The 18,365-nt window shown below is 42.3% G+C and overlaps 1 protein-coding gene across 1 annotated transcript in view; it reads left to right on the top strand.

Moving 5' to 3' along the window:
- NCAPG (non-SMC condensin I complex subunit G) overlaps window positions 1-18,365 on the top strand; it is a 50,578-nt gene that overhangs the window by 13,686 nt on the left and 18,527 nt on the right. Inside the window, exons 6-13 of the mRNA XM_063135334.1 lie at window positions 3,291-3,483; window positions 4,929-5,069; window positions 5,736-5,876; window positions 6,160-6,283; window positions 15,126-15,215; window positions 15,783-15,962; window positions 16,482-16,592; window positions 17,399-17,518. Of these exons, the coding sequence (XP_062991404.1) occupies window positions 3,291-3,483; window positions 4,929-5,069; window positions 5,736-5,876; window positions 6,160-6,283; window positions 15,126-15,215; window positions 15,783-15,962; window positions 16,482-16,592; window positions 17,399-17,518 (1,100 nt within the window). The remainder of the gene's footprint in view (window positions 1-3,290; window positions 3,484-4,928; window positions 5,070-5,735; window positions 5,877-6,159; window positions 6,284-15,125; window positions 15,216-15,782; window positions 15,963-16,481; window positions 16,593-17,398; window positions 17,519-18,365) is intronic.

Raw genomic sequence — 18,365 nt, 5'->3', positions numbered from 1 at the left:
CTTTTTTAATTCTCTCTGTAAGTTTCCCAGCATAGTTATTTCTTCCGTCCCTTATTAAAATTACTGATCTAGTGTACCTTTTACTGATAGACTTTTAGAGATGCTCCAAGTCACGCTCAGTTTGAGGCTTGCCACAGTTTTTAATAAAGTTCCCGATGAATAAAGTTCCCGGTTAGGCATCATTGCTAGGGAAGGGCTGCCTCAGCTATCAAACCTGTAACTGGTGTAACTCGAATAAACCCACTCTCCCTAAGAAACTCAATAGCCTGGTTCCTATGGCACTGGCCATAGGATTGACACCACTGCTAGAGGTAACTTCATAATGAACAAAAAATAAGATGATTAATAGAAACATTTACAAAAGTGAATAAAATGTCACTTTTCAAGTAATAAGTTAAAATTGCTTATAGATTATTAAATTAAATTAAAGCAGAGTCTTTCCCTGCTGAATAAAATCTTCATAGCTTTTCCTTCAGAATAGATTTTCCTAAACTCTACTTTATAAACCGGAACAAGTTTAGGAATGTCCCTAAACTTCCTTACACACAGAAACAGATACTGGACACCTGTCTTCCTTTACTTCCAGTTCTTCCTGCTTCTTCTGTTTTCTGGGATGATTCAAATGTTTCAGGACCTTTTTGCTGAAGTTCCCTTTGGACAGACATAAAATAGGAACCTAAATATATAGTGACTGGGTTCGGATGACATGATAACTCCGATGGTTTGAATAGTCCACTAAGAGTTATTTAATCCACTATAAGTTATTGTGTTGAATGGAGGGATTTTTTAAATCCACATTGGGTTATTTGGCTGAACTAACCCACGCAAATAACCAACAATGGTTATTTAAACCGTCATTGGTATTTGTATCATGTGACGGGCAGTGTGGGTTATTTCGCATTCCTACAGAGTTGTGAGGCAAGAGCAGCCAAAACCCCTGCCACTCTTGACAAGAGGGGCACTATTGCCAATTCCCAGCATGCCCAAGCCACTGCCATTACCCCACTTCCTGGCTCTGATTGCAGTTGGGTCAGGTCCTCTTCTATATTTGTGGTCCCATTTTTGTGCAAAAATGGGACTGGGGACTTTGCCAGCACTTCTCTGTATTTTTTTTCCCATTTGCTCACATGGGGAAAGGGTATTCTTTGGTTGTCCTGGCTGCCCCCCTTGTGCTTTCAAAAACAATTGAAGCAGGAAATTGAAGGGGGAGGGAAAAGACTGGAGGCAATGCAGTCTTTGGCAAGGAGTTTGCTTTCGCCTGCTTCCTCCGCCCACACCCCGAGCCAGATTTTAAGCTTTTTTATTGTTCTCAGAAGCCTATTTGCAGAAATAGGCTTCCAAGAACAATTTAAAAAGGCAGGATCTTCTTTGTGACAGGGTGGGGGTGGGGGACTGGTGCACCCCTTTCTTCCACTGCCCTACACCTACCTACCTTTAAGTAAGCCAATTCCCACAGGTCAGGGAAAAGGATTTCTCCCCATGACTTGATATTTAAAAGTCAAGCCTCAGGAGAAATAGTTTCCGCCCGACCTGGCTTACTTGGAGGTAGGTAGGTGTGGAACGGAGGAGGAAGGAGGTGCCCTAGTGGAAGGACCCCTGCTGAGAAGTGGGACTTTAAGGCCCTTCCACCCACCCTCTTTCTTCTGAGTTGAGCCCCGTTTGTTCTGAGAAAGTGTGGTTGCCAGGCAATGGGTCGGGGTAGAAGTGAGTGCAGGCAATCCCTGTCACCCTTCTCCGTGCCTGGCACCCTCACTCCCTCAGAAGAAACAGGGTGCTTTCCCAGCTTCCCGAAGGGATCTCTCTTTCCACCTTGCTTTTGTGAGCTGTCATTTTTACAGTTCTCAAGAGCAGTGCGCACAGATCGGTGGATGAGTTAGTCAACGTACACTTGGTTAATAGTCAACTCACGGTTGATTCTTTCTCTGATCGTGTAGGCAGTACCTGCAAAATAACCAATTGTGAGTTGACTATTAAGCCACCATTGACAATTGCAGCGTCTGAACACAGCCACTATGTATAATTTGCTCATAAAATTATCCTGTTTGTTACCTTTAAATTAAAGTACAGTTTATTCAGACAATAATTATTGGTGGAATGATCTCCCTGATGAGGCTCGCCTGGCGCCAACGCTGCTATCCTTTCGGCGCCAGGTTAAGACTTTCCGCTTTGCCCAGGCATATGGCGGCACATCCTAATTACCCACATGTTTAGTTTTTAATCGGGTTTTTAATGCTTTACGTGTGTATGTTCTGTGTTTTAGAGTTTTAAATTTTGTATACTTGTTTTTACCTCAATTTTAGAATTTCTGTAAACCGCCCAGAGAGCCCTGGCTATGGGAGCGGTATATAAGTTTAATAAATAAATAAATAAATAAATTACAAATTTACTGAGTTTACTTTTAAAAGATTTTAATTTTAAGAGCATACCAAGTTATACATAATGTAAAGTAGGTTCCTAATGCAGCCTTCCCTACCCTGGTGCCTTCCAGATGTTTTGGACTACAGTGGCCAGCATTCCTGACCGTTGGCCATGGGGAACTGAGGTCCAAAGTATTTGGGGGACACCAGGTTGGGGAAGGCTGTTCTAAAGCAAAAAATGGCTTCGGATCTGTAAAGAACAAAAAGTAATAAGTACTGTATATTTTTCAATTCCCACCCCATATTTTTTTTTCATGGCTTCACAATTTCTGGAAATTTTTACATCTCTTGTCATGGTGTCTAATCCTTGTGTTCGTGTCAGGATGGCATAACCCCACGTTTCACTCTAGCTGAAAAGTTCTCTGAAAACATGAAGAGAAGCGGTTAGCTAGTGGAAATGGGCAGCGTCTCATAGGTATATGTATGTTAGACAGTTGGGCAGGATCTACACTACTGCTTTAAAGCGCTTTATAGCAGTTTTAACAACTGTTGGGGCCCAGGGCACAGAGCTCCATATAGAGTTGTTAAAACCATTATAAAGCGCTTTAAAGCAGTAGTGTTGATCCGGCCTTGGTTTGTGAGAACTACCTGAAAGTGACTGGGATCATGGAATAAGCTTTAGTGATATGAAGACACAGTATAATAGAAGAACAAATACAAAGTGTTTTAGTACAAAGTATTACCTATTTCAGAGAAGCCCTCATAGCTTATAATGTGTAAGCCATTTATATATCATTTGATGTGATGTATTTAGTTTGGCATAGGCAATTGGGATCATCACTAAATATTTATGCAGCAGTCAATATTCTGAAAATTGCATTCTAAAATACTTATCCAGAATCTTATCTGAGTTGAAATGCCTCTGCTTAATAGAATCTGTGAAAGAAGTCGTGCAGAAGCAACTTCTTCAAGCCTGGCTACGTCTGGCTGAGGGAAATGTGTTAGAATTGCTTCATCGGCTGGATGTGGAAAGTTGCCCTGAAGTGGGTGTTCCAGCACTTAATGCCATGTTTTCACTGTCTCCGCTCAATGATTTGATTAAAAACTATTCAGACCTTGATGACAGGTATGTTTGTATGTGTGTGTTTAAAAAAAATGGATTTCTGTTTCAACTACTTTTTACCATTGGGAAGTAAGCCGAAGTCATTTCATTTTTATTTGCTTTGGCTTGTATTGCATCATGCGTATGTCATTTCCTGCTTAAACCCTGTTCCTGGGACTAGTGAAATTTCTGTGCTTAGCTTTGAGCATTTATATGTCACATGCTCTTCCAAAATACGGTAAGTCCAACCTATAGTTCTTAAAACATCCGATAAAACGCTGCTAGGTCTCCCAGGTAAAAGGTTCCAAGAGAAATCAAAACAGCAGTAATTAAAAGGCATCCAATTACCCAGTGGAGAATGCTTTTTGGAAAAGTCATCAGTTTAGTAGGGACCAAATGAGCCCCACCAGTGTGGGGTATTCACAGTATGGATGCCCTCAAAGAAGAGCCTGCCTCTACATCCATATCTCTGAGGAGGAGGTTTTGCAGGCAGAGCCTCTCCCACACCATAGACCAGAGGGAACAGGATGTACATATGGAAAGGGCTGTTCCTTAAGAGTGGCAGGTGAGGAAGAGCAAGGGTACAGGCACTGCTGCCCCCTCCTTTCCCTAATCGGAGTACTCAAGGAAGGAAAGGAAAGGAACCTCTCGTGCAAGCACTTGAGTCATTGCTGACTCCTAGAGGGACGCCTGCTTTCGCTGACGTTTTCTTGGCAGCTTTTGTAGCGGGGTGGTTTGCCATTGCCTTCCCCAGTCGCAGTTACCTTTTCCCCGGCTAGCTGGGTACTCATTTTACTGAACTTGGAAGGATGGAAGGCTGAGTCAACCTGAGCCGGCTGCCTGAGAACCAGCTTTCGCTGGGATCAAACTCAGGCCGTGGGGAGAGTTTCGGCTGCAGTAACTGCCGCTTACCACTCTGCGCCACACAAGGCTCAAGGAAAGGTAGATCTTATTCCTCCCACACCTGTATCTCAGATTGCAACCACCTTACTTGGTTACATAGAACTCAATGGGTGATATGGTGTGATACTAGGGGCTGACTTTTATACTCAGATTGCATTAACTTAGAATCAAGCTAGTGATTATGCTTAGGGGAAGAATATTGGTTTAGCATGTGACAATTACTACTGGGTAATGTTTTGCATGAATATAATTATCTTTTGCTCCAGTGAGGCATTCCTGCTGGTAATGATGGGATAAGAAGTTAGAACATATAACTCTTACGTAATTTTTCATCAATAGTATCACTATCTTCAACAAAATTCCTTAAAGGTAGAAAATAGTGCAGTGGCTTTCAGCAACTACTACCTCTTCTTTTTAGCTTTTAGTGTGACTGGTTTATAATTTGAATGTTTACTTACATGCACAAGTGCTGTGATTGCCTTCTAAAGCTCACTGGTTCTTAATAGGCAAAAGAAAATATTTTTTTCTAGAAGACATGACATGTGTTGATGTGTTTTATTTTAAAGGAAAGTAATTCCAATAGAAAAATTAACTGCCGAGAGTGCCATATTCTGGAAGGCTCTTTGTGAGTACTTGAAATCTGCAGGAGAAGAATTTTTAGAATGCATTCTTCCAGAGCCTGCCGTATATGCAGAATATCTGTTAAGGTAAATTAATAAAAGTAAATTGGAAAATTAAAATGTTAGTGGAATATAGAGTCTGCTTTCCCTCTTACAGTTATTGTCATCTGAGATTACTGGGTTTGACCCATTTCTATGATGTTGTACAGAAATCAACAATTAAACTGCTTTTCTAGAACCTAAAGATGACTCTTACTAATGTGTGCCTGTTAACATGGGGAGTGTGTAGAAATAGCTATGGGGGATAAAGCAGGTTCTAAAGGCCTTGGATCTGTGTGAAGGAGAATCTTCCAGCGTGGGCAGGTGGAATGTGATCTTGGAAGGCTCATTTGAGTACTTTCTAAAACCCAAAGCCCAGGAAAGAGAAAAATGAAAGCAACTGGTGGAGATTGAAGCAGCAATGCTGTCTACAGGCAGAGTGGGTCAAATTGTAATTTCTAAGGCCCTGAACTGATACAGTAGCCCAGGAACCAATTACCAAGGGAGGTAGTGAGCTGTCCCACGCTAGAGGCATTCAAGATGCAGCTGGACAGCCATCTGCCAGGTATGCATTAATGTGGATTCCTGCACTGAGCAGGGGATTGGGCTCGATGGCCTTATAGCCCCCTTCCAACTCAACTATTTATGATTGTGAAGAATACAAAGATATTTCTGAAATCCCACTGAATAAATAAACGTTTGTTTTTAATAAAGTTACCTTCAGAATATGCCAGTTCTCAGTCAAGAAGAAAAAGAAGATATGGCCTCTGTTGAACATTTGATGACCAAAGAATTTATAGGTCAGCAGCTGATTTTTATGATAGACTGTATGGATACCACTGAAGAGGGTGGAAGGTAAGTCTTAGCTCAGCAATAAAAAAAATTCTGGATGTGTTTGTTACTTATGGTGTAAACTTCTTTCTGATGCATAGCTTCTTTGGTAGTTGATCTGGAACTGACTGGAAAATATTCAGTTATCCCAATGAACTCTGACACATGTTTAAAGCAATAGTTAATCAATCCTTGGATTTTAGACAAGAATTATAAACGCATTTGAGACCACTAGTGTTTTTTTAAAACTAATAAATATTGTTCATTTGGGAAAATGTTTGCTTTTTATTTGTTTTTCTAAATAAAGAAAAAGGCTTGTGACTGTCTTGCAAGAAGTCCTTATGATTCCAACCACTTCAACATCCCTTGTACCACCACTTATGGAGAACCTGCTCCGTATTCTCAAAGATGACGATAGAAGAATCCAGATTGTACGTTCTTCTTTACTTTCAGAACTTATTGTATAAATCCACAGCAATTGTCTTAACAAACCATTTCTATTTTGAATTGCTATTTACTGTTTTACTCTGTACAGCACCATGTACATTGATGGTGCTATATAAATAAATACTACTACTACTACTACTACTACTACTAATAATAATAATTCACTTCAGTACCAGAGGCAGTAAGCCTATATACACCAGTTGATGGGGAACATGGGTGGGTGGGCCTGCTCTTGGGGTCTTTGGATGCTCCTTTCTGAATGCTCAGGAACTGGGAATGCCTTGGGTCTTTTGGGTAGTAGTGTTCAATGGCACATGCTTTCCCCTGCCCTTTTCCTTGGGAAAGACAGTGGGTGTCTGGACAGGTGGGGAATGGCTACTACAATTTCTGGCTTAGGCAGCAAAAATGGTAGACTCCTGTCTTTTTAAAGCCAGCATATCAGGGGGAATGAGATGGTCCTCAAAAGCTTATACTTGTTCTTGTTTGCTTCCTAATCAACTCCTAATCAATTTACCGTATTTTCCGACGTATAAGACGACTGGGCGTATAAGACGACCCCCAACTTTTGAGAAGATTTTCCTGGGTTAAAAAGTAGTCATACGCCAGAAAATACAGTAATTTTTGCATCAGACTGGCCTTCTTCCATGGACCGATGCTGTCACATAGCCAACCAGATTGGCTTCTACAGGATTGGCTATGGGGTGATGTACCACTGCTAGGAAGCATACTGATTTGGAAAAAAATGCACTACAGTGGCAGTAGGTTGGGGCTGTGAGGAGGCTCCGCTTGAAGCTTTATGGCAGTGTTGGGTTTGGCATGGGATTGGTGTATGATCCAGCTCCACAAACTCTTTTGCGTCCCTCCCAAGATCTCTGAAAAGAGAGTGACTGGGTTCAGACGATGGTGGGTTAAGTAATCAGTGGTGGGTTAAATAGTCAACAGTTGGTAATTGTGTCATTTGTCAGGCTTTTTCATGTCACGGTTGGTTATTTGGCTGAAATAACCGACACTGTACAGAGTTGACTATTTGAATAACTATTGGTTATTGTGGCTGCGTTCGGATGACACAATAGTCAACCATGTGTTAATAGTCAATTCCATGGATGACTGTTTGGGTGTACCCCCAACACGACATGGTAATAGTCAACCGTGGAGCGGGCTAGTAGCACTTGGTTGAGAATTGTCCTCCCGTAAATCACCTGGGGTTGACGGTTTAGGACCGGAATATTATAAAGTTTTTAAAACGCTTTTAGTACTGAAATTATTGAAGCTGTATAACGCCATATTGGAGGGAGAGAAGACACCAGAATCATGGGAACACTCATTGATAATTTTAATTCCAAAACCAGATAAGGACTTGACTGTCCCTGATTCATACAGACCTATTTCATTAATAAATCAAGATGCAAAAATATTCTCAACTATTTTAGTAAAAAGGTTAAATCAATTTATAGTGGAATATATAGGGGAAGACCAATGTGGATTTGTAGCAGGTAGACAAATGCATAATTTAGTGGGAAGAGTTTTAAATGTAATACAGGTGATAAAAAACTCTAAGGTTAAAGCAGGAATTTTGGCACTGGATATTTTTAAAGCTTTCGATTGTGTGAGCTGGCGAGCATTAAAGATGGTTTTAAATAAAATGGGATTTGGAAATAAATTTAAAGCTATAATAGAACAACTATACCTCAAAATACAGCCGTAGTGGTAGTGAACGACGGAGTTACGGATAAGATACGACTAGCCAGAGGGACAAGACAAGGATGTCCACTCTCGCCTGTCCTGTTTGTAATAGTTATGGGATTATTGGCGAATGCAATAAGAGATGATGGGGAGATAGAAGGAATAGGGGATATATATATAAAAAAATTGAATATGTTTGTGGATGGTACTTTACTAACTATTAAAAATCCAGTAAGAAAGATGGAAAGAATTAAACAGCAACTGAGAGAATTTGAGGAAATTACTGGGTTAAGAATAAATTGGTCCAAATCAGAGATGATGTTATTCAATTATACTAAAAAGGAAGAGAAGGAATGGGAAGGGAAAGGAATAGAAATGAGAGTTAAAGAACAGATTAGATATTTGGGAATCAAAATTACAAAAAATTTAGAGAGTTTAGAGAAAGAGAACTTAAATGTAGTGCTCTCTGTATTTATGGTACTTAAGTTTTGGGAAATTTGAGAGTCAGTGTAGTGAGTGGTGTCTTTAGAGTGTGGTGTGCACGTAGTGGAAGTATATTAATACTGAGAATAAAGAAAGTTCAAGAGTGATTGTGTGAGAGAAAGGAAAGCGCGAATGTGAGAGTGACAGGATTGTATGGAAGGTTTCAAAAAGGTTTTTAAATGTTATTTGAAACAAAGCTTATGAACTTTTAAAAATAAATTTTGATTGTTTGTTTTAAAACTACCACAAAAATCCCACGTGTCTGTTTGGCATTTATCATCTTAAGTTTACATCATTCAGCACCCACTCTGACAATCATTCACCTAAGCAGATATAACTCACAGTGCATTATTGTATATATTAAAATCCATTCTCCAATTTTAACCCCTTTCTCCACATAGTTTGGAGGAAGGTGGGCTTTATCCCTTGCCTCAGGCGTATCAAGTGGTGGTGCTTGGCTTGAGCAGGGAGTAGCCTCGGCCAGGTCTGGTGTTCAGAGCCTGTGTCGTGGCATAATAGAGAACTTAAAGACAGAGAACTGTCTCTGCAGAGGCCACCAGTGAGGGAGAAAGCAGCAGCCAGGCACCTCTCCACCGTGCCTGGGTCCAGCTCCAGCTCAGAGCCCCCTCCCTCCTGCTGTCAACTGTCTCTGGAGAGGCCACCAGTGAGGGAGGAAGCAGCAGCCAGGCACCTCTCCACCGTGCCTGGGTCCAGCTCCAGCTGAGAGCCCCCTCCCTCCTGCTGTCAACTGTCTCTGCAGAGGCCACCAGTGAGGGAGGAAGCAGCAGCCAGGCACCTCTCCACCGTGCCTGGGTCCAGCTCCAGCTGAGAGCCCCCTCCCTCCTGCTACCAACTGTCACTGCAGAGGCCACCAGTGGGGGAGGAAGCAGCAGCCAGGCACCTCTCCACCGTGCCTGGGTCCAGTTCCAGCTGAGAGCCCCCTCCCTCCTGCTACCAACTGTCACTGCAGAGGCCACCAGTGAGGGAGGAAGCAGCAGCTAGGCACCTCTCCACCGTGCCTGGGTCCAGCTCCAGCTCAGAGCCCCCTCCCTCCTGCTACCAACTGTCACTGCAGAGGCCACCAGTGAGGGAGGAAGCAGCAGCCAGGCACCTCTCCACCGTGCTTGGGTCCAGCTCCAGCTCAGAGCCCCCTCCCTCCTGCTACCAACTGTCTCTGCAGAGGCCACCAGTGAGGGAGGAAGCAGCAGCCAGGCGCCTCTCCACCGTGCCTGGCTCCAGCTCCAGCTGAGAGCACCCCTCCCTCCTGCTGTCACCTGTAACTGCTGAACTTTCCAACTAAGATTGTAGTGCCTGAATTTGCTTTCCTTTCCCCCCTCCCCCTCCTCCCTCCCAATCCCCTTTCCTTTTGTGTCATGTCTTTTAGATTGTAAGCCTGTGGGCAGGGACTGTCAAGAAATACTTTTGTAAGCCGACATGAGAGCCTTTTTTGGCTGAATGGCGGCATAAAAATCCTTAAATAAATAAATTAAAAAATAGTTTAAAAAAAGAGATTTTAGTAAAATTGGAAAAATATAGAAGATTAAATTTATCCTGGTTTGGAAGAATTGCATTAATAAAAATGAAGATTTTAGCAAAGATTAACTTTGTGCTCAGGATGTTACCAATAAAAATTTCAGAATCAGAGATAAAAAGTTGGCAAAATATCATAAATAATTATTGTAATGGGGATAAGAAAGTGAGGGTAAATAAGAATAAATGGTATTTAAGTCAAAAAAAGGGAGGATTGGGTCTCCCAAATATTAACCTATATTATATAGCTAATAGGTTAAGGCATATTGTGGAAGCGATTATAGGAGTAGGAGATTTAGATTGGATGGAGGATAAAACCACAAGCAATATTGAGATGAAGTTGGAAAATGTATTCTTTAGGGAAGGAGGAAAAAAATGGGCTGAAAGTATAGGTAATCCGCTCTTGAGGTTTCACTGGGAGATTTGGAGTAAATATAAAGGGGAGCTGCTTTTGAGCAGCTCCCCTTTATCTCCGGTAATAACGTTAAAGAATTTCCCGGAGGAATTAAAGAGTAGATTAAGTAAAGTTTTAATAGAAAAAAATAAAATGAAATTAAGGGATTGGTTAAGAGAAATGAATACAAGAGAGGATTTGGAAAAGGGTTTAAAAGATAAAAAATTAACTTGGTTAAATTATTGGCAATTAGAACAGTGGACCAAAAAGTGGGTAAGAGAAAATGGAGATTGTAGAGAGTTGACGAAATTTGAGGAATTAATAGTTAAAAAAGAAAATGATAAAGGAAAAAGAATAGAGTCAAAAGGGTTAATGAGTGAAATATACAGAATATTGTTGGAGAAAGGTCGATGGATAGTTCAGGGGAAATGGTTTGGGAGACAGATTTGAAAGTACAAATAGGACAACAGAGCTGGGAGGGACTATGGAAACAAAGAGCGTTGAGAAATATGTCAGTGAGAATAAAAGAGAATTACTTTAAAATTATATGGAGGTGGTACCTAACCCCGGCTAGATTAAATAAGATAAATAATCAGCATTCAGCAAATTGTTGGAGAGGATGTGGGGGAAAAGGAACATATTTACATATGTGGTGGGAATGCAAATATGTACAAAAATTGTGGAAGATGGTGTTTTTAGAGATTGAAGAAATTGTGGGAATGAAGATAAAAAAAACACCAAAAGTTGCATTACTGTCACTATTTGAAGATTTAAAATGTAAAAAAGAAATTAAGGAATTGATATCGAATTTGCTGACGGCAGCAAGATTGATCGTAGCTAGGAACTGGAAGACTCAAGGAGATTATTGTATTGAAGAATGGTACAAAGAAGTATGGGATGTGGCTATTAATGACAAATTGACTTGTAATATTAAAGTGAGAAGAGGTATAGCTAAAACAAATGATTTTGAAGGAATCTGGAAGCAGTTCCTAATATTTGTGTTTTCTAAGGGAAGTGGGAAACCAACCAGCAGAAGAAAGTATGAGATTTTGGAACCAGGAATGAGATCCCGAAGTGTGGGATGCACTTATATGTTAAGTTTGATTATGTTATATAGATAAAATACTAATGTTAATTAATAATTATGTAGTATATATATTTTTTAATTGTAATGGTGTATGTTTAAGTATTGTAGAATAAATATATATATATATATATATATATATATATATATATATTAAAAAAAGAGAATTGTCCCCCCCCGCCCACTCTCTGTCCTCCCCATTGAATGGCGGCACCGGTTTCCGCTTTTCATATTGAGACGCTGCGGAGAGAGACGCAGGAGAGCTGCCCGCCCCTTCAGTGCAAAGAATGTTTTTTGTGCTTGAAGGGACAGGTGGCGGCGAAAGTAGCCTTCCAGCGGCTCTCCTGCATTTTTCACCACAGCGTCCCGATCTGTCACCACCTCTCCTTCTCTGGCGGCTTCCCTGTGTCTTCCTCCGTGGGAAAGTGGTGGTGGATGGGGACAGGGGATGCTAGGATCTCCTGCCACTCTCAAGTGGCCCTGTCCCCACAGTGAATGAGGGCAGGGCGGAGGGGGACACTCTCCTAACAGTCTATCAGGAAAGTGTCAACCGTGCTGCGGGAGACATTCTTTACCCCCCATCCCACCCACCCCATGATCCATTTGAATATTGGCTCAAGGGGATGGAAGGAGCTCCTTTTATCCCCACAAGCCAAAAATCATGGATTGCGAGGCGGAGCAGCGGCGAAGCAACGTACACTTCCCTGGGAAGAAGTGGGGCGCTGCCAATCGCAGCGTGTCACACAGGGATGGGAAGTGCACGTCCTGGGAAGTGCACGGGGAGCCGCCGAACGGGAGCCACGCTTTCTGGGAAAGCTGACACATGTCTATAGAGACCTGCTGGGCAAGAGTGGCCGGGGGTTCTGCCGCTCTTGCCTCGCAACTCTGTAGGCATGTGAAATAATCAAAGGCACCTGCAACACGACACAATAACCAACGGTCGTGCAGATAATTAACTCTCCACACTGTTGATTATTTGCATTGGTTATTTCTGGGAAATAACCGCTGTTGCGTGTAAAATGCTTGACAGACAACAAAATAGTCAACGTTTGACTATTTAAGCAATGGTTGACTATTGTGTCGTCCAAACTCAGTCTGTATCTTGTGGCGGGCACCATTGACTATTTCGGAGGATACAGTTGGCTATTTTCGTTGCCTTCAGAGTCCCCTGACTAAAGCAGCCAAAACGGTGGCTGGCACTCTAGTCCAGCTGGCAGAACTTGCTTCCGACATCTGCCTACTAACAGATTGCAAAGAGAGCCCAGTTGTGCCCTAACCCCGCCCATGAAATACTCCGCAACTGTCAGACACCTGTGCCGTTCCACTCTGTGGTCAGCACAGGCTTGTCAGGTGCTGTTCTGATGGGGGAGAAGTGATTCACCACGTACTTGTTAATATAAACCTGACATTGCACCGTAAATGGGGTGGGTGGGTTGCACACTCCTTGAAACTCTGTGCCCAAGACCTTCAGATTTTCATAGTTCTGTTTACTCTGCCTAGCTTTCTCGCATGGCATGGGTGAACCTTGACGTGTGTGTGTGTGTGCTATGTACGAAGTTTGGGAATGGTCCAGCAATTACTCATGGAGAAATAAGCATCTCCCTCTTTGCACTCCCACCTATGATCCCTCTGTCCCCTCCAGGTGAAGCACAGGGATTTTGCAATGCCACCTCCTCCTCCCCAACCCTGTAGCCCCCCTGCCAACTTTGGGTATGATTGTGGCAACTGAGAAGCAGCTAGAAGCCATAGGGGCCTGCTCCTGCTGGACTCTCCCCCCCCCCCAGGGCAAACTGCCATCTTGGCCCTGTGGGGAAGAAGAAGGACCAAGGGGACAGGAGCAGGCAGAAGTAACATCGGGGCCTGCTCCTGCTGGACTCTTCCCCCCCCCCCCCACAGGGAAAACTGCCATCTTGGCCCTGTGAGGAAGAAGGAGGACTGAGGGGACAGGAGCAGGCAGAAGTAACATCGGGGCCTGCTCCTGCTGGACTCTCTCTCTCTCTCTCTCTCTCTTTCTTTCTCTCTCCTCCCTCCCTCCCTCCTTGACTCCTTTTCCTTGTGTGTCATGTCTTTATTAGAATGTAAGCCTGAGGGCAGGGACTGTCTTTTTTGCTAAGTGTAAGCCGCTCCGAGAGCCTTTTTTGGCTGAGGAGCGGGGTATAAGTATGATAAATAAATAAAAAATAAAAAAATAAATTGTGGGGCTTGGGAGACAGGGACTGGGGAAGAACATGGGGGAAAGGAGGAGAAGTGAGAAAGAATACTGTGCCCTGAACAACTGCTTCTAGCTGCGTTTCAGTTGACGCGATCCTGCCCAAAGTTGGTGGGGCCCCCCCTGCAGGAATGATGGCAGTGCAACCCCCCCTGCGAGTCAGCCAGAGGGGAGACATCGCAGATGGTGCTGGTTACAGGGAGTGTACATCTCTCCTGTTAAAGCAGCTCTACTGGTTTCCGGTCTGTTTCCAGGTTCAATTTAAAGTGCTGGTTATGATCTACAAAGCCCTATACGGCTCGGGTCCAGGTTATCTGAAAGACTGTATTCTCCCTTATGAGCCTGCCCGTGCTTTGAGATCTTCAGGGGAGGCCCTTCTCTTGATTCCACTACCATCACAGGCACGCCTGGTGGGAATGTGGGAGAGGACCTTCTTGGTGGCTGCTCCAAGGCTCGCTGGGAACTCCATTCCCAGGGAAACTAGACTGGCTCCCTCCTTGGTGTGCTTCCAGAGGCAGGCAAACCTTTTTTGTTCTGGCAGGCCTTTGATGAATAGTCCAGACCTCTGTCTATGCATAGGACTATTAAAATTGTTATTTGTATTTTAAATGTTTTAATATCGAAGTGCATTTAATTATAGTTTTAAGTTTTGTATATTTCTATTTATAGATTTTAATTGTATATGTTTTCATTTTGTAAAATAATAATAGTAAAAAGGGGGTGAGTCTTAGTGAAGTGCTTTTCGGGACCGTGCTGGACTTGCCCGGCACACTGCTTGGACTTGCCCGGCACACTGCCTAGGTGGGGAGGAGGAGGCAGTAGAGCGAAAACCCCACGGGCAGGAAGGGAAGGATCATGGCAGCATGGGAAGTCCCCATTGAAAGCGCTAGTTCACCTCAGAAAGCAGAGGGGGACAGGAACGCCCACAGCCAAAAATGAGCCAATCATGGGGGCGTGGTGACATTTCTGGATCGCATTGGCCACCCGGATAGATTTTGGGCAGCAATGGCTGATGAGATACCAGTGGGAGGACTGAGGAGTGCGGGGGATGTGTCAATCAAACAATTCTGGTTGTGCTTTTTATATTGTATTTTGTATTTGTGTTTTTAGATTGTTGGGTTTTTTTTATGCTCTTCATGATTTTAATTTTTGTGAACTGCCCAGAGAGCTTCAGCTATTGGGCGGTATAAAAATGTAATAAATAAATCAAACACACAGTTGACTAATAGTCAATGCTGGCCCTAATCCACACTGCGGTTGACTATAACCATGTTGTGTGAGAAGTCCCCCCCCCCAGATAATCAACTGTGAAGTTGATTATTAACCCACCATTGACTATTATGTTGTCCGAACGCACCCAGTGTCTAGTGTTTTGTTGAGGTAGAAAATCCTTTTATTCCCTCCTAAGTTTCAGCTTGGTGTGAATTTTAACTGCCTTGCCAGGTTGCTGAAATCATTTCAGAGGTTCGTGAAGCAGTTATTACAGTAGAAGATCTGCCAGATGCAACTGAAATAAGAAAGCAACAGCTTAAAGTAAGTGGAGATCACATCACCTCCTGCAGAGATTCATGGGTGAATATAATTGTGCTGTGACTGGAGTATTTTAACATAGGTTTTGCCACCCCCCAAAGATTTAGTTTTACCATTTTGTAACAATGCAAACAATGCAACTATTAGGGGTCGGGGTCAGGGTCAAGTCTTCAGTTCCTTGAGTTCTTCGGTTGCTTGGAGGTAGTCCAAATCTTGGCATAGATGTCTAGGTGGGCTTTTTTTCTATGGCAGATGACAAGCTGACGTGGAGAAAAGGAAAGTAGTTCATTTCTAGATAGAAAGTAGGGATTTTTTCTTGCAGGACGGCACCATTTAGCAAGGCACAAAGGGTCCACTTTCGATGTCTAAGCAACAAATCCCAAATAATTAGCATATAACCCATTGAGACAGCCATGTCCAGTTGTCCGTAAAATCTAGGGATGTATTTAACATCCATGTTGATGATTGTGTAGACTTCAAACCAGAAGGAGATACCTACCAGGCATTTCTGCTTTTAGATGTGGCAATCTGAAAAGAGGGCAATAACACCAATTGTGTCTTTCCTTCCAGTTGGCTGAAATAAAAGTAAAACTTATGGAAGCAAAAGATGCCCTGGAGAAATGTGTGGCCCTGCAGGACTTCAGTCATGCATTGTTGTTAAAAGAGAGGATTGTAGAACTGGAAGGCATTAAAAAGGACCTGTTAAAAGAGGCAGAAGAGCCTCAACCCAAAGAAATATGCACGGAAAAGGCACTGTATTTTATTCTTGCTACTCTCAGGTTCAGTTAGTTCATTTTTAAATAAATGTGAATATATTTGTGGGTGTTTTTTAAAAGTGTATTTAACAATATCAAGTAAATGAGAAAGCAGTACAGTGTTATGCTACTTCGAATAATGTTTTTGCCATCAAATTTTTTTTAGTGGGATTATTAAGGGTTTATGGTTAATTTTCATACTTACGAAGGGCTTAGAAAAACCACAGCAGCCTGATCACTCTAGCACCTTAAAACTGGATGTAGAAGATAGGAATTTGAGAAATTGTTTGCAGGATGTGTTCACGTAATCAAGTAATTTTTAAGGGCATATGAGACACTCTTTCTACTTTTAGATGAAGCATTAACTTTAATTTTACCTGACTTTAGCAAGAAACAAGTTGTTTGTTCAGTTGAACATTGTTCACTATTATACTCTTGGTGATTAAATATCGTTTTTGAAAGATTCTTGGTTGTGGCAAGCTTGTACTAAGGTATGATATTTTTGTTTTAAAAGAACGATCCTGAAACACTGCTGAAATGTCTGATGATGTGCAATGAACTTCTAAAGCAGCTCTCCCTTTCTAAAGGATTAGGTCCAACAATGGATGGAATAATTGAATCCTTGGTATGTGGCAACAAAACCAAACGTTTGACATATATGAATGTTTGGAAGACATATCCTGAGTGGATCATGTTTTGGGGGCCTGAGTATTAGTGCTTTCCTTTGGTGACAATCTTTGTTTCAACATCCGTTTTCTAAGTTTACATCTGTCTGGACAACAGGATAGAAACTGGAAGGTTAGGCTGGGCAGGAGATAGTCTCCACCTGTGGTGAAGGACTCCTGTCCTTGCCGAAAAATAGTGCACAGAGGACCAAGCCTCTCACCTCACCCACTCCCGCTCTAGAATGAATTTCTAGGCATCACTTTCTGATATGTGAGGTTGGATGTGTCTTAGCACATTTGGCTGATTTCCACCCTTGAAGCAACTGTTGGCAGCTCTACTTGTTTTGGGATATTTGCCAGCCGATCTTCCTTGCTGCTACCACCAACCCCTGGAAAGGTTGGAGGACACGGAGGAAGAGAAGAAAAAAAAATTTGTTGTCTGAAATGTAACAGTACATATCCCATTTTACGTGTATGAACTTGAGTTCTTTTCTCACCTTTTGTCAGCCTTGCAAATAAGTCTGCAGAAGTTGCTATCCCAGAAAAATGTCCAGCCAGACTGCTTGCCTGAATATTCCTGTGTTAGCAATTTGTGGTGCCCTGAAAGGGTGGTTGAGAGGTGGGGGATAAAATCAACCCTAATTTCCCGGCTCAGTTGCCTGGAGGAGCTTCTTGCTCATCTTAGATGAGCAATTAAATGGAAGCCTCTCTTATGTTCATCCAGACCAGAAATGTGTATTGCTATTGTTGCTTATTTGTATTTTAGATAATTCCAGGAATTACTAATATCCACCCAACTGTAAGAAATATGGCAGTTTTATGTTTGGGCTGCTGTGGTCTGCAGAGCAAAGACTTCGCTAGCCAGCACCTTGCGTTGCTATTGCAGGTAAAGACGTGTATATTGGGGCCTGTTGATGTTATCACTTTTAAATCAAAATGCTCAATCAGTCATACAAGCAGTAGGGGGTAAGGGCTTTGCTTAACTTGCATTGGGTTCCATGGAAAGGAAGTTGCCAATTGGGAACCTCATGTGAACAGTCAATTCCGTTTTAATTCACCTTTTAAAATGTAAACTTCCGTATCTACATAATGGATGGTGTTCTGAGGTATGAGGGAATACCTGTTCCCATTCTCCTGTGTGTGCGTGAAAGTCATTTTTAATTTTTGTCAACCACCCAGGGGGCTTCGGCTATTGGGCAGTATAAAAATGCAATAATAAATAAATAAATATTTTCTTGGGCATATAGGAGGTTGGATCTTGGCCATGGAATGCTTCCTTGGGTGGGGGGTGGGGGAATAGGAAGCTTTGTCTTAGAGATCCCCTCCCCCAGCCCTGTTTGCTAGTGACTGGGCTGAAAGATTTATATTCCTCATTTATACTCCTCTTTTGCAACAAAATAGACTCATCTAAGAATGTGTAGCTTTGTCTTTTTCTCTGTTGCTTTTAATCAATATCTGATTTCGGTTATTGGTACTTTGAGGGGGAGAGCCAAGAGAACAAGTGCCTTAATCAGAGAGGTCTTTTTGTGCCATCTCAATGAAATCCATTTAAATTTCTATTTTTAAATTTCCATTCAAATATGTTCTGGAAAAAAGGAGTGTGCAGAACAAGGCCCTTAGCAAAGTTCAGGAATCTACTACAGTTTGGAACTGCTTTAAAATAGACAAGACCCTGGCCAATGTATAGTTTAATACTGGTTTTATGAATTCATATGCCCTGTCTGTGTTTCTAA

This window comes from Elgaria multicarinata, chromosome 10 (genome assembly GCF_023053635.1).
Source record: "Elgaria multicarinata webbii isolate HBS135686 ecotype San Diego chromosome 10, rElgMul1.1.pri, whole genome shotgun sequence".
Taxonomy (NCBI): Eukaryota; Metazoa; Chordata; class Lepidosauria; order Squamata; family Anguidae; genus Elgaria; species Elgaria multicarinata.
This window is presented reverse-complemented; position numbering and strand designations above follow the sequence as displayed.